This window comes from Setaria viridis, chromosome 4, assembly GCF_005286985.2.
Source record: "Setaria viridis chromosome 4, Setaria_viridis_v4.0, whole genome shotgun sequence".
In the NCBI taxonomy this organism is placed as follows: domain Eukaryota; kingdom Viridiplantae; phylum Streptophyta; class Magnoliopsida; order Poales; family Poaceae; genus Setaria; species Setaria viridis.
In genome coordinates, this window is record NC_048266.2 from 19,696,700 (window position 1) to 19,711,762 (window position 15,063).

At 41.5% G+C, this 15,063-nt stretch overlaps 1 protein-coding gene across 1 annotated transcript; it reads left to right on the forward strand.

Annotated features, from left to right (window-relative positions):
• Positions 1 to 9,969: 9,969 nt before the first annotated feature.
• LOC140222601 (uncharacterized) lies at positions 9,970 to 12,199 on the forward strand. Its single transcript, XM_072293437.1, has 2 exons — positions 9,970 to 10,891; positions 12,174 to 12,199. The coding sequence occupies exons 1-2, from the start codon at positions 9,970 to 9,972 to the stop codon at positions 12,197 to 12,199; spliced, it is 948 nt and encodes a 315-aa protein (XP_072149538.1).
• Positions 12,200 to 15,063: the final 2,864 nt, after the last annotated feature.

Genomic DNA, 15,063 nt, shown 5'->3' on the forward strand with positions numbered 1-15,063 from the left:
GATTATGATGAGTTTTTTTCCTACGAGCAACAACATTAATTCTCATCGACCCATGGCAGATAATTTCATATGTACATAAACACACATACCTTTGATTCATGTTCAACACATGCCTGTTAGGTCGCCTCCGGAAGTCACCCCTATCTTGGATATCACATATACAACCACGCCTATGACATCTTGAACCACAAAAAAATTATATGCTTTGCATTTTAGTTTGAAACCATGATATCATATTTTGTTAAATGAAAGCGTGTATAAATTGATGAGTCACTTGCCAAAGTATCTACTGGCTGACGGTATACATCCTCGAATTCCCGTAAGGCACGAGGACACTCTAAAATCCAGATGGGCCTCTGTGGAGTATTGATTACAGTGTCCGGTAAAAGGACGACAACGTACTCTTCACACGGACGGTAAATACTACGTATGGGATCCACGTAAGTTGGCGCAAAGCGCACTCCCAAAAAGCCATATGTTTCTCCTTCAATGAGCACATTGTTGAATAGCTTGTGATGGTCGCCGCACGCAACTGCCTCCATCTTGGTGCCCTGCACAAACATTGTAGCCAACATACAACAGTAGTTTGCAGTCAAGTCAAACCACAATGCATCCGCCTAATTAAACATGCATATAAAAAAAAAGCAGGTGGATGATTGAAGCACTTGCTCACCAACCAAGATTACCCGCAAATATGTATCTCCTCCATACTCTTGTATGTTTCCTTTCCAGAAAACCATGGCGCTCACATCCCATCTCGAGAAGATGTGTTCCATCTCCACCTCATGAAACTCAACCCACCTATAATTCCGAGATTGTATACATATATAATGCGAGGGTGCATCATAGCGTACGAGATAAAAACTGATATCGTCATTCAAATGAAATCTCCACCGCTTATAAAATTATGAGTATCATACCTGTACGTCGTTGGTGTGGGTAAGAATGGCAGTGGGTTAGCATACACACTCTTCTTCAAAAGCGACCTGTAGAAGGAACCCAAATATTTGTACTGCAGTGAGTCTTATTCGTTAGGAGAGAATAATAAAATCTGAGAAAGAAAGTGAGTCGCATGGCTTATATATCACGGAAATTGATTGACGTCAATAATGCTAACGCCAGACCTACGGAATTTTTTCGCCTCTTTGGTTTGTTTAGGAGCAGAGACTTTTGTCAGAATTACAATTATGAGCCAATCATTAATACAATATTACATGAGAACAGTTGTGTAAGACATGTCACCGTTGGGTAGAAATAAATTAGAACATACAACATTAATAACACATATTTATAAATCAACTTTTGTCAGAAATATAAACATGAGCTAATCATTATTGCAAAATAAAATTACATTAAAATCACTAATTAAAATTTCTGTTGGTTCCTTTTAATTGGAGACAAAGCATACGCAGCGGAATAAAAATCACATAAATATTCAACATTATTCTGGGCATTTATCATTAATTTAATCAGTGCAAATATATCATTGATACATAGAAATACGTTAAATATAAGAAATACAACATAAATACATCAAGTAGTACATGAAAAATGCACTGAATAAAAGAAAACATTAAACAGTGACGGGTTGAGACAATTTCCTCTCAGCACAACACACGAAAACAACCCAGCTTAAAACTCCCCCACCGCGCCTGGGCCCTTGGCCCAACAGCCGATGGCTGGGCCGTCAAACCGGCCCAATTCGGACCCCTCCCGCACCCGCGTCGATCTCGGCCATTCATCGAGATGGATGGCTCTAGTTGCCTCCGCCCGAAACGAAACCCCGTCGCCCGCCGCTGTCTCCCCAAACCTTAGATCATTCATTCTGCGTTTTCCTTGTGAGGGAGAGGTGGTGGCGGCAGTCGCGGAGCTGCTACAAGGTGTGTGAAGATCCCGCACCGCCGTGGGTCCTCTCGCCAGAGCTCGCGTGTGGCCGGAGCCATGCGCAGCTCCGTCAATTGGTCCCATGGTGGCACGCATTAGCGGAGAGGGAGCCGGCAGCGACGGAGCAGCTACAAGGCGTGTTAAGATCCCGCGCTGCCGTGGGTCCTCTCACTGGAGCTCACGTGCGGCCGGAGCCGCGCGCAGCTCCATTGATCAGTCCCATGGTGGCACGCATTAGTGGTGGTGTACGGTGGCTTGGCCACGAAGGCGCTCGGCGACGTCAACGGTAAGATTCGCACGGCATGCACGATGAGCCCAAGGCTCATGCACAGCTGGCGGCAATTCATCAAGGAACACATGTAAGTGCCATCTTTTTCTTAATTTGGGATACGGGGATTCGACTTTGGGGATTTTGACTGGGAAAAAAATCTAGGGTTTCAAAACTTGGGGAATTTCACGGGATTTCATTAAGGTTTCTTCAATTGATTCGAATTCCTCTCCTTTTACATGCTACCTGGGCCTACAAGTGCATGATTCGACAACTTGAGTTGGGTTTTGCATCAAATTTGTGATGAACCGAGAGAGATTAACCCTAACAGTGGCACAGGGTATCACTAAACTTGATTTATTACATCAATTTAGGACTAAACCGATCCAAAACATCAATTTTGACATGAGATTGCATCTACCAGAGACTAATTGACCACATGAGCATGATTACCGAGAGCATATAGGGCTAGAACCTTATTAACTTGCATTGATTTGACCCTAATCTCAGTATTTGCCATTAACAAAGAGTAATTAACACTAAAACATGATTAATTAGCACTGGTAGAGATCTAATCTAGGGTTCTAGGCATGATCTAGGGTGATTAGGCTTACTTGGTTCTGGTGCAGAGGTAGACTGGTTGAGTCGATCTTCTTGACGGTGGGTGAGAGCGTCATAGGGGAAATACCACATGCGATTGGCGGCGGCCTTTGCGAGAGTCATAGAGGAGAAGCGATGATGATGGCTTGGTGAAAAGAGGATATATATCCGAGTAGGTGCATGCGTGATTCGTGGGTGCGTGATTTGTGGCGTCGCATGGAGGGAGCATCACGGGCCGTGGTCTATCGGAGGGACACGGATGGCGGCGGGATCGGATAGGGAGCTGAGGGACGGCTGGGGTTGATCCCGATGATCAACACCAAACCACAATGTGCGGGGTGAGGCGATGGATGAGCGGATGGCTCCGCGCCGGCCCTCGGTGGACCGAAACCGAGCGGAGGACCCGACGTACGAAGATTTTTCACCTCTTTGCTTTTTTTAGGAGTAGAGAAATAAATAACCACTCAGAAACATCTCAATATATGATATGGGGCATCACCTTGCAAGATGGTGGAAAGGAATAGGGTATAGTAGCATCATCAACAAAGACATCCAATGGGCAATACAGCCGGACGCAGCCTCCCAAGATGTGAGCCAATATAACAAAGGGATCAAAGCAGATCCTTTTGGATAACTCCTTATGCAGGCTTGTGCAGCTGCCCAACCCTGCTCCACTTCTATAATTAACTTGTGTCTCTGGACCATTCTTCTTTCATACTGTTTCTTCAGAGCTGCAGGTAGTTTGATGAACTCCAGCTGCTCTAGATGGTACTCTGGGAGCAGAAGCCCTCCCAAACACTGCCCAAACGCTAAATAATAATCAAAATCGATTGATGCAACACGCAACATGCCTAAAATATCAATACACTTTGCATTTGCAATATATAGGCTTTGTGAATGTTTTGGCCACAAGTTGTGTGTCATGCATACAACTAACTATTATAAGAATGTGTCATGCGTGTTAGCAGCTTGAAACCACCAATACATAAGATGGTGAACAGTTTGCAGAATAAGTGATAATTGATGCAGAGTGAGAATGAAAGGATAGATCTTGAAATGTTAGCTTCATACTTCAAATTCTGATGCTGTGGAAAATTAATTTTCCTGCAGGCAACTGATTCTCAGCTCAGACAATGGTAGGGTACAAAACAAACTTAGCCCCCCTTTGGAACAAAGGAAAAGTGTAGGAATGTTAGAGGATTTGGATCCTATAGGAATTTTTCCTTTGAAGGCCTTTGGAACACAGGATTGAAATCCTACCACTACTGGAAAACGCGGCTTTAGTCCCGGTTGGATAGGGCCATAGATTCTGAAAATCCAACCGGGACTAAGTTTTGGAGACAAAAGTGGGGGTCCTTTAGTCCCGGGTCATTCACTCAGGACTAAAACAAACCGGCACTAAAGGGGCGGCCACGCAGGCACGTACCCCCTTTAGTACTTAAGACTTTTTTTAACAACTATTTTCCATATTAATATTGTATGCAAGTCAGATATATATTTCATAATAGTAATATATATATATATATACACTTCTTAGTATATTATACACATCAAACTAGTATTTATACAATTACTATATATACAATAATTTATCCTCTTCATTCTCAGGATCTTCCCTTCCCATCGTGGTGTTGCTCGTTGCGGCTATTGAATGTCCGTCATAATAAAATTCTCCCACGGGATTTATCACCTCGTCCACCGGGAATCCTACGAGACTTTCTTGTATTGCCAAAATCCTCTCCTTCTCCAAGAGTCTTTCTTGAATCCGCCATATCTGTAATTTGGAAATATGTGATTGTTACACGAACAATTAAATATAAGAAGCTAGAAAATAATTAATTATTAATAGTTTTATTTTACGTACATCACAGCACCTTGTCATGCACAAAACTGTTCATGTGCTCACAGACGTAGTATCCACATAAATTATTGCCTTGTTCCTATCTCAAGCACTTTATTGGGAAAAAATAAGTTATGAAATGTTCGTGTTAGCGAATGTACAAAATGTGCAAACTTCATACGTACCGGAAACTTTGTATTGAATGTAAGTTTTTCTTTGGATTCACCACGGTGAGTCTTACGGAATCATTTCCATGCACTGCAGATTAAAATAATGAATGATATAGTGTTAGGTGAAAATTTAGGAAACAAACTTTTGCATAGAGATAAAGGTCCAGAATTATTACATGTTTAGCATGTCTTGAAGGTCTTGGTACTCCGCCGGTGGTTTCCTAAATGAATCAAACACAATAACATGGGTTTTATCAATCATAATTATTAGGAGAATCCAATAAAAATTGCATACAGAAATGTTCATATTAGAGCTCACTAACATTAATTAGGTAAGGAAAAAGAAAATGAAAATAGATGGCACCCACATTTACTTAAAGTTGTATGGAAGTAGTATGTATTCCTTGTAATTTTCTTTCTCCAAGAAATTGTATACTACCTTCGATGTTTGCTTTGGTTGATCCCGTATCTGCTTTTGGTTAACAATCGATGGATCCATGAAGCAAACATTGAAGTACAACTCTCTGTGGCACCTCTGAATTAGCATCCTACAAAAAATGGAAGACAAAGTTAATAGGGCGACACACATACAAAAAATAATGATCTGAGCCAAAATTTGCATATTGATAAACAAATATTTACAGAACCTAGGCGCTGATGAGAGCGACATCAAGGGCATCCTGATGGAACACTTCATATATATCCTTGAATTCCATCCACACGAGTTTCTCACATTCGTCAAAAAAATCAATCGGTTTAACCCGAAGAGAGAACATGAGCCTGTTGTTAGTAGACTGCTCCATGTATCATTGATGGAATTCATACATCTTTGTGGAGAGCTTCTGTACCAATTTAGGCCTTACTAGAGGCTTGCCTACCACAAAGGGCCATTTAGGTACAATTGGCTCTAGAGCTAATGGTTCAACATGCCCTAGAACTTCGGCAAGTCACATACCTGTATCTTGCATAAATCCCATGACTTGGATTTGTTGTTCTAAGGGCATTGCAGCTATAGTTTGAGCATCTTTATCTGCTTGGTCCCCAAGCTGGGTGACGGTACAACTGGAAGAAGACGCTCCTCGCCATTTTTTTCTGATCAGACTTAACTAACGAACACTCGTAGTTCGATAGTAAAGTTCTCTTTACTTCTTTTGACATGCCAATAAAAAAATTTAATTTCGCTGGATCTACTGGCTTTGGCTCCATCCCTTTTGCTTTTCTTTATTCAGCGCATGATTTGAAGAACTCCCTCATCGTTGCTTTTGATACCTCCCGCAATTCCTCAGTAGTCATATCAGCTGATAGCTTCTGAATGGGTTCAGAGTTCTTTGTTTTCTTAACACGTTGTTTCGCCTTTGGATGCCTTGGCTTGGAAGGCAGTGGTTGCAGCTTCTTCAGAGGTGCTGCAGGTTCCTTGCTCGTTGCGTGTCTTAGTTCCGGCGGCGGTGATCGGGGAGGGGTGTTGTGGTCGTCGTCGCTCTACCACCAGGATTCGATGGAGATGGAGACGGTGATCGAGCAGGATGCAATGGTCCCGGTGGTGACAACGGTCTTGGAGGTGGATGTGCTGGAGATGACAGTCTTGAGTTCTAAGGAGATGGTTGCTAAGGGGGGTCTATAGGGAGAAATGATGCCTTCTTGCCAGGGATGATGATGTAGTGTTTGCGCCATAGAATGATCCCGTGAAGGGCATCTCCTAGTGTCCTTTCCCCGTCACCTCCCGGGAGGTCGAGCTCTAGGCCTTCATATTGACTATCACAAATCTGCTCTAGGCCAATGCTGGAGTAGCCAGATGGAATCTCCATGCCATGGTTTGTCTGCCCTAGTAGATTGGTAAAGCACTCCCGTATGCCACCTGTACATATACGAGAAATAAAGAAGTTATTAAACTCCTCAGGCGTGGATCAATTGAGAAGATAGCACAAATTATATATATGTATACCTTATAATAGTGATGTTGCCGAATGGTCTATACCTCTCACATGAGGTGCGTTGAGTGATGTCATCCACAGGGTACCGTTGGTTGTCCTGCGCAACCACGGGTAATCTTGGCATATTCTCATCGGGGACCGTTGTGGAAGCACGTGCTTTGGCATGGAGAAGGGCTGACGACATTGGGATCCGGCAGCACTCCAGATTGGACCATCTCAGTAACTACCAGGACCACTTGCTGATTAATTTCTTCCTACATTCTTACTTCTTGTGAATGCATTTTAGCTTCTAGCATGCGCCGCCAACTCTCCTCATGCGGTTCCTTTCTTCGCTTGCGGCTTCTGTATGTGTCGATGTCCCTAAGGAAAGCAAACTTCCATGGAACGACCCCTAACCTTGGCAACGTCCTAGGTGTTCGGGATTTTCGAGTGCCAAAGTGAGCTCGTCATTCTCTCGATCGACCTTCAACTTCCCTGCTTTAGCATCTCCAATATTTTGGATAAGCCTTTCGGCCTTCTGACGTATTGTTTCGTTGAACATAAGTGTCCCAACCTCTTGGCTTAGATTGCCTCGATCGGGCCAGTCAATAGTCGCTGGTACAATACCTCCTTCAAATAGGTCTTGTTCCATCTTTTTCCATTTGGGAATTTCACTCATGTAACCACCTCGCCCTAGATGATGATGGTACTTGTAACACCAATAGTGTTTACTATAAATTAAACCTTACTTAAGCACTAATTAGGAGAAATAAAAAAGGAAAAGAGAAAAATCTGGAAAAGAAGACTTGGTCAAACAAGGTTGAATTAGAGAGTTGACTAAGTCAACCATGGTCAAATTAAGTCAAAAAGGTGAATTTGGATCAGATCTGACAAATGGAGTGGATTAAATTCAAATCCAGTTTAAAATTTTGAATTTAAACTTGATTTGGCAAAGGAGCTAATTGTGGTCAAGTACCCATGTTTAAGTACTATTTTAAAAGGATTTCATATGATAACTTTGTAAAATATTCTACTGAGATTTTGAATATAATGTGTACAAAACACTTTGGACTAGATGTGGTTCATAGAAAATAGAATTTAAGTATTTTATGTCAAGCTCAAAGTTTGAACTTCATGCTGTTTGAGACTTAGGCAGAATCTCAGTTAAATAACTGAAACTGAAACTAAAGTGTTCAGTCATGATCGAATTTTCAGAGCTCTTAATCTCTCAAACTGTGGATCCCTTGAGGTTCCTATCTATCATTTATAGACCTATGTTTCATCTACACTTTTGTTTATTGGTGCTTGGAGAGATCGTGTTTCTTTTGCATGATTTTTACTTGAAAAAGAGGACATATTTCTGTGTACTGAAGCTAAAATGACAGCAGTGAAAACAACGGCAGCGCTGCCATTCGCCGCCGAGCTGCCGCGGTAATTCCTATACGCCGCCACATGTTGTCGAGCAGCAACGCTAGAGTAGCTAGCAGTTAGTAGATAACCATGAAGGATAGAGATGAAACTTCAAATAAATCACAATGCCATCATCATCTACTCTTTGTTGTACTCTCCGCTCAGTACAAGCCGCAGAAGCTCGCCGTTGATTCCACCACCGTCGAGCAACCATCGACCAATTCCTTCGGCATACCACACCAAAACAACCTTCTGAGCATCCCCAAACACACCTCGCCCGAAGATGTCAAAGTGCTTAATTGAGATGCTAACCACCCATGAGAGACACCGCTCATGCACTTGCACATCTATTTTCTCACAGTTTCTGTGAGTGTCGGAAGTTCCGACACCGGTTGGAAGTTTTCAGAAACTTTCGACTGGGGATGTTCATTGGATTTAATTTGATAGTGTCGAAAGTTCCAATAGTGTGTTGGAAGTTCTGATAATATGTACCAGAAGTTTCTTATAACTTCCGACGAGAGGTTCCCAGCCGTTTTAGTTTAACTGTGTTGGAAGTTTTGATCCTGTATCGGAAGTTCCGACAAGCACATAACAGCACTGTAATGGCTAGTTTTTGGGGCTCGAGTATAAATACCCCCTCAACCCCCTCCTTCATTGCTGCTGACCTAACTCAAGCAACACACCCCAGAGAGCATTCAATACTGCTCCTACTCCCTCTTTGAGCTAAATCCTTGAGAGTTTGGGCTAGGCATTGGGTGAGAGCAAGATTGGAGGTGTGAGATTTGAGGCTTTGAGTATGAGGTTCAACAAGTTCATCTCAAGAGCACTTGAAGCATCTTCAGGCTTCGATTCGCATTTGTTACTCTTAAAGCTTGCATCTAGACGGTTAGGCGTCGCTCGTTTGAGCGGCCTCTTTGTGTGGTGCGCCCGAGAATGTTTCTATCACCCCATCCTTCGTGGATTCATAGTAACTCAATCCTCCTTTGCGGTTGATTGGGAGAGGTAAAGGGTTAGTGAGGATCCGGCTCTTTGTGAGCTCCTCAATGGAGACGTAGCTTCCTTTGTGGAAGTGAACTTTGGTAAACAAATTGTTTGTCTCCTGTGCTTGTTGTGTTTCTCTAGTTCTTTTTAATCTAGAAGATTGATTTGAGTCGATCTATAAATTTGTAAAGTTCCTTGCATATCTATCACCTACAGTACTTTCTACTCATCATTTATAATCTTTTGATTCAAACGGAATTGGCAGATTCAAATTTTATTTTGAATTTTTTTCAGCTCATTTCCAACCGTCGGAAGTTCCGGCATAGTGTTGATGTATCTAATACCGTTGTGAGTTTTTCAAAATTTTAAAGTGAGCCTATTCATCCCCTCTCTAGGCATCACAAGATCCTTTCAATTGGTATCAGAGCCTAATCAATTGATTAAGGCTTAACCGCTAAGGGATTCAAGATTTCTCATAGTGGGGATGGACTTGCCTCCACTGAAGAAGCCACCACTCGAGCCGCTGCCATCGTTGGTGCTACTCCAAGCTTTGGAGGAGGTCCTGTAGACCCGTTTGGTCAGCTTCCAAGGAGTTGACCACCCTCTATTCATGTAGCGAGCTCAAGTGAAGATTCTAGCTCAAGTGATGAACTCGAGGATGAAGACTTGGAGGCCAAGAAAAGAAGAAAAGAGAAGATGAAAGCCAAGATCGAGAAAAAGGCGAACAAGTTGATGAAGAAGAAGATCAAGGAATAAAGAGACAAGCATCCTTTCTTCAGGTTTCATCAAGTTCCTCCTGACTACTCAAATGCATCATCTCAATATTCTTCTTCCCAATTTCAATATATTCACTTGGGAAAACCTCCTTACTTTGATGGGACGGATTATCCCAAGTGGTCATATGACATGAAAATGTATCTCTACGGGCTTCACCCTTCTATTTGGGAAGTTGTGGTTATAGGTGTGACTCCACCCAAGAATGGTATACCAACGGCCGAGCAAACTCAAGATTACTTTCGCAATGCACAAGCTGTAAGGGTCATCACCAGCTCTCTTTGTGCTCGAGAGTTCAACAAGGTCCGCTCCATTGAAGTTTTCAAGGTGATTTGGTACACACTAAAGGAGGCACGTGTGGGGACTAATCAAGTTAGAGAAGGAAAGATGGACTTGATTCATGGAGAGCTAGAGCACCTCATCATGCTTGAGGAAGAAACCGTGAGGCAAATGTTTGATAGACTAATTCTCCTTGTGTCGGAGATTAGATCTCTTGGAAGTACAGATTGGGACAATCACAAAGTCACCAAGAAGACGCTTAGAGATTTCACTCCAAGGAACCCCACTCTTGCCACCATGATTAGAAGAGAATCAAGCTTCAAGAAAAAGATACCCAATCAACTTCTTGGTGAAATATTGCATCAAGAATTGGTTGAGAGAGATGTGGCCAAATCTCTTAGCTTGAGGATGAACAAGAGTGTGGCTCTCAATGCTAGCTCAAGTGTCATGGTTGAGACAAGTCCCAAAGCTCTCAAGTCAAAGAAGGAAGACTCAAGTGATGAAGGAAGCACATTTGCCATAAGAAACTACAAGAAATTTTTGAAGAAGAAGGCTTTCAAGAAGAATGGTGATGATAGAAGGAATACATCACAAAGAAGATGCTATGAGTGCAAGGAAGTTGGTCATTTCATTGCTGGTTGTCCTCACAAGAAAAATAAGGAAGTGGAGGAGAAGAGGTACAAGGAGAAAAGTAAGGACTATAAGAATAAATATCAAGGTCAAGCTCATGTTGGTCGAGAATGGGATTCTAGTGATGAAGAGTCCAACAAAGAATGTATGGCAACTTTAGCCATACTCAATAATAAGAACCCGCTAGGGTTTATTCCCAATCTTTCGATGAGAGGCATGGGATAACTCGATTGGTGGATGGAGACGATGTTCATGGCCCGACTACAGCCTTCCAAGGTCACTGCGCCTTAGCACTTGATACACCACCTCCAATGGCTGTTGCGATCTTGTGGAGCGTGTCACCCGGCTACTAGGGCACTCGTCCTGCAAGCAATCGAAGAACTAGCAAGAACAAGTATAACAAGTACTAAATTACTAGATGTAGATGAAGGTTTCAAACTCAATTTCAAATAATGTGGGAGTCCAAAGATAAGAAGATGGGCGGTTGATCCAGCACGCGTGCTTACAAGCAAGTAGCGAGAGCTAAACTTGATCTAAATGAAACCCAACTGTTCTTGGTGGTGGCTAAGGGGTATATGAAGGTGGGAGGATGACCACCAGGGTTTTGGGGTCATGCTCCAACCCTAGGACGCATCCCTAATGGACTTGACTTGTTACACGGTCCATTAGGCCAAAATAAGGCAACACAGCACCTTTGGACAGAAAATCTCTCTATAGTAATTTTGTCATTGTCGCCGCCTCAGGACAGATATGGACTTGAGTCTGGCTCCATATGGAAATCAAAGTCATATGGATTCCATGAAATACTTGAATGCTCCAATCCAAGGTCGCACGCGATCGTGGTGACCATCACAAGTTGGTGCTGTCCTGCAGTCCGAATCCAGCCTGCGTGAATCCTTCTCCGTTGCGGTCTTCTCCTTAGTTCCTAACCAAAACAAGAGTGCATGTGTCTCCATGGTATAAATATGATGGACAGGAACTCAAAAGTGAACTTACTTGATGATTAAGTTGACGAGTACGGGCGTGATTAATAGGACCGAAAATTGGTACTTGTGTCGGCGTGGATGTATCATTGATGGTGATGTCCTCATCATCCTCCATTCTTGCATTTGAGTCATCCTTGACTCAAGCTCTTCTTATGTTCTGCCAAATATGGCTTCAAATTTGCAATGTTAAATGTGGGACTAACCCCAAAATCTGCAGGCAGATCGAGCTTATATGCATTATCATTAATTTTCTCTAATACTTTAAATGGTCCATCAGCCCTAAGCATCAATTTAGACTTTCTTAATTCAGGAACCTATACTTTCTCAAGTGCAACCAAACTAAATCTCTAGGTTCAAAAATCTGTTCCTCTCTGCCCTTATCATAGCAAACTTATATTTAGCATTCATACGCTCTATGTTTTCTTTAGTTGTTTCATGTAGTTTTAACATCAATTCAGCATGCTTAGTAGCATCAAATTTAATTTTTCATAAGATGGCAAAGGCATCAAATCAATGGGAGCACGAGGCAGGAAACCATAAACAATCTAAAATGGGCACATCTTTGTAGTAGAATGCAGCAAACGATCATAAGCAAATTCAATATGAGACAAACAATCTTCCCACATCTTAATATTTTTCTTTAAAACAGCTCTTCAGTTTGACCATCAGTTTGGGGATGGCATGTAGTAGAAAATAAAATCTTAGTTCCTAGTTTTTCCCATAAGGTCTTCCAAAAATGACTAAGAAATTTAGCATCACGATCAAAAATAATTGTGTTAGGCACACCATGCAAACGAACAATTTCACGAAAGAACAAATCAACAATATTAGTAGCATCATCAGTTTTATGACATGGTATGAAATGTACCATCTTAGAAAATCTATCAATAACCACAAACACACTATCATATCCCTTCTAGTCCTTAGCAATCCAAACACAAAATTCGCAATATCTTCCAAAGGAGCACTAGGAACAGGTAAAGGCAAATAGAAACCGTGTGGATTCAACCGTGACTTAGCCTTTTGAAATGTCATGCAATGAGCAACAAATCTCTCCACATCTCTTCTCATCTTTGGCCAAAAGAAATGACCAGCAAGTATGTCCTCTATTTTCTTTGCTCCAAAATGCCCCATCAAGCCACCTCCATGCGCTTCCTGCAGCAACAACAAACGAACAAAGCTAGCTGGAATGCATAGCTTGTTAGCTCTAAACACAAACCCATCACTAATGATGAATTTATTCCATCCTTTCCTATCTTTGCAATGTAGCAACACAACTTTAAAATCAACATCATGAACATATTGGTCTTTAATTGTTTCTAATCCAAAGATTTTGTAATCAAGTTGATTGAGCAAGGTATATATCTCCTGGACAAAGCATCAACAATAATATTCTCTTTTCCTTTCTTGTGCTTAATAACATAAGGGAGATTCGATAAATTCAACCCACTTAGCATGTCTACGGTTCAATTTCCCTTGACTACAAATATGCTTCAAAGATTCATGATCAGAATGAATAACAAACTCTTTGGGCCACAAGTAATGCTGTCATGTTTCTAATGTGCGAACAAGAGCATACAATTCCTTATCATAAGTAGAATAATTCAGAATAGGCCTGCTCAATGTTTCACTAAAATACGCAATAGGTTTGCCTTCTTGTAACAAAACACCACCCAATCCAATTCCACTAGAATCACATTCAAGCTCAAAAGTCTTATTAAAATCAAGAAGTTGGAGGAGGGGTGCATGTGTCAACTTATCTTTCAGCATGTTGAAGGAGTTCTATTGTACTTTGCCCCAACTAAAAGACACTCCCTTCTTCGTAAGCTCATTCAAAGGTGCAGCAATGGTGCTGAACTCCTTCACAAAACGGCGATAGAAACTAGCAACTCCTAGGAAACTTCTTACTTGTGTGATAGTCTTCGGTATAGGCCATCCCTGTATAGCTTCTACCTTGGCTTGATCAACCTCAATTCCTTGTGGAGTCACAACATAGCCAAGAAAAGATACTCGATTGGTGCAAAAGGTGCACTTCTCAAGATTACCAAATAAACGTGCATCTCGTAAAGCATTAAAAGCAGCACATAAGTGATCAAGATGTTCATCCATAGATTTGTTGTAAATCAATATATCATTAAAGTAGACTACAACAAATTTTCCAATGAAAGCACGCAGAACCTCATTCATTAATCCTATAAAAGTACTAGGTGCATTAGTTAACCCAAAAGGCATGACTAACCACTCATATAAACAAAATTTTGTTTTGAAAGAAGTTTTCCATCCATCTTCTATTTCATACGAATCTGGTGGTACCCACTACGCATATCAACTTTGCAAAACACAATAGCACCACTTAGTTCATCAAGCATATCATCCAAACATGGAATAGGGTGTCCATATCGAATGGTGATATTATTAATAGCTCTACGATCAACACACATACGCCATGTTCCATCTTTCTTAGGCACAAAAATAACCGGAACAACACAAGGACTAAGAGACTCACACATAGAACCTTTGGCAAGTAGTTCTTACACTTGTTGCTGAATTTCTTTCATTTCTTTCGGATTTTTCCTGCATGGCACACGGTTTGGCAAAGATGCACCAGGAATAAGATCAATTTGGTGCTCAATCCCTCGTATTGGTGGCAGCCCCACTGGTATCTCAGTTGGAAACACATCAGAATACTCCTGCAAAATGTTAGCAACAACAGGGGCCAAAGAATGTTGCATATCGTGAATTGACCTCAAAGCATCCTTGCATACAAAAACATAGGCAATAGAAGTGGAAGCAACCAATTCATTAATATCAGATTTAGTAAGAAGTAAGCAATGTCCTTTCAATCTTATCTCATCTTTCTTACTACTAACAGATTTGGCATTTTTATCGATATGAGTTTTAGTTTTGTAGCTTTAGCAACATCATCACGCACAATAGCTTCAAGCAATATAGGAAGCAAAACAATTTTCTTATTATGGTGTATGAGAGAATATTGATTTGATCTACCATGATGCATACAATCCGTATCAAGTTATCATGGTCTACCTAGCAGAATATGACAAGCTTCCATAGGCACAACATCACATTCAACAATGTCATGATATGATCCAATAGCAAAATTAATTCGCACCAGTCTCGTTACCTTAACCTTACCACTATTGTTGAGCCATCGAATGTGATATGGATGTGGGTGCGGTTTGGTTGTAAGTGCAAGCTTCTCCACCATATTTCTACTAGCCAAGTTATTGCAGCTACATCCATCAATGATCAAACAACACGAACGCTCTTTAATGACACACTTTGTTTGAAACAGTGTATGCCGCTGATTTTG

What these genes read in the sequence shown, in the direction of transcription:
- LOC140222601 (XM_072293437.1), top strand. Translation starts at nt 9,970, where the DNA reads ATGAAAATGTATCTCTACGGGCTTCACCCTTCTATTTGGGAAGTTGTG. An exon ending in TGAAGAGTCCAACAAAGAAT is followed by an intron (nt 10,892 to 12,173) that starts GTATGGCAACTT and finishes TGTTTCATGTAG; the next exon opens with TTTTAACATCAATTCAGCAT.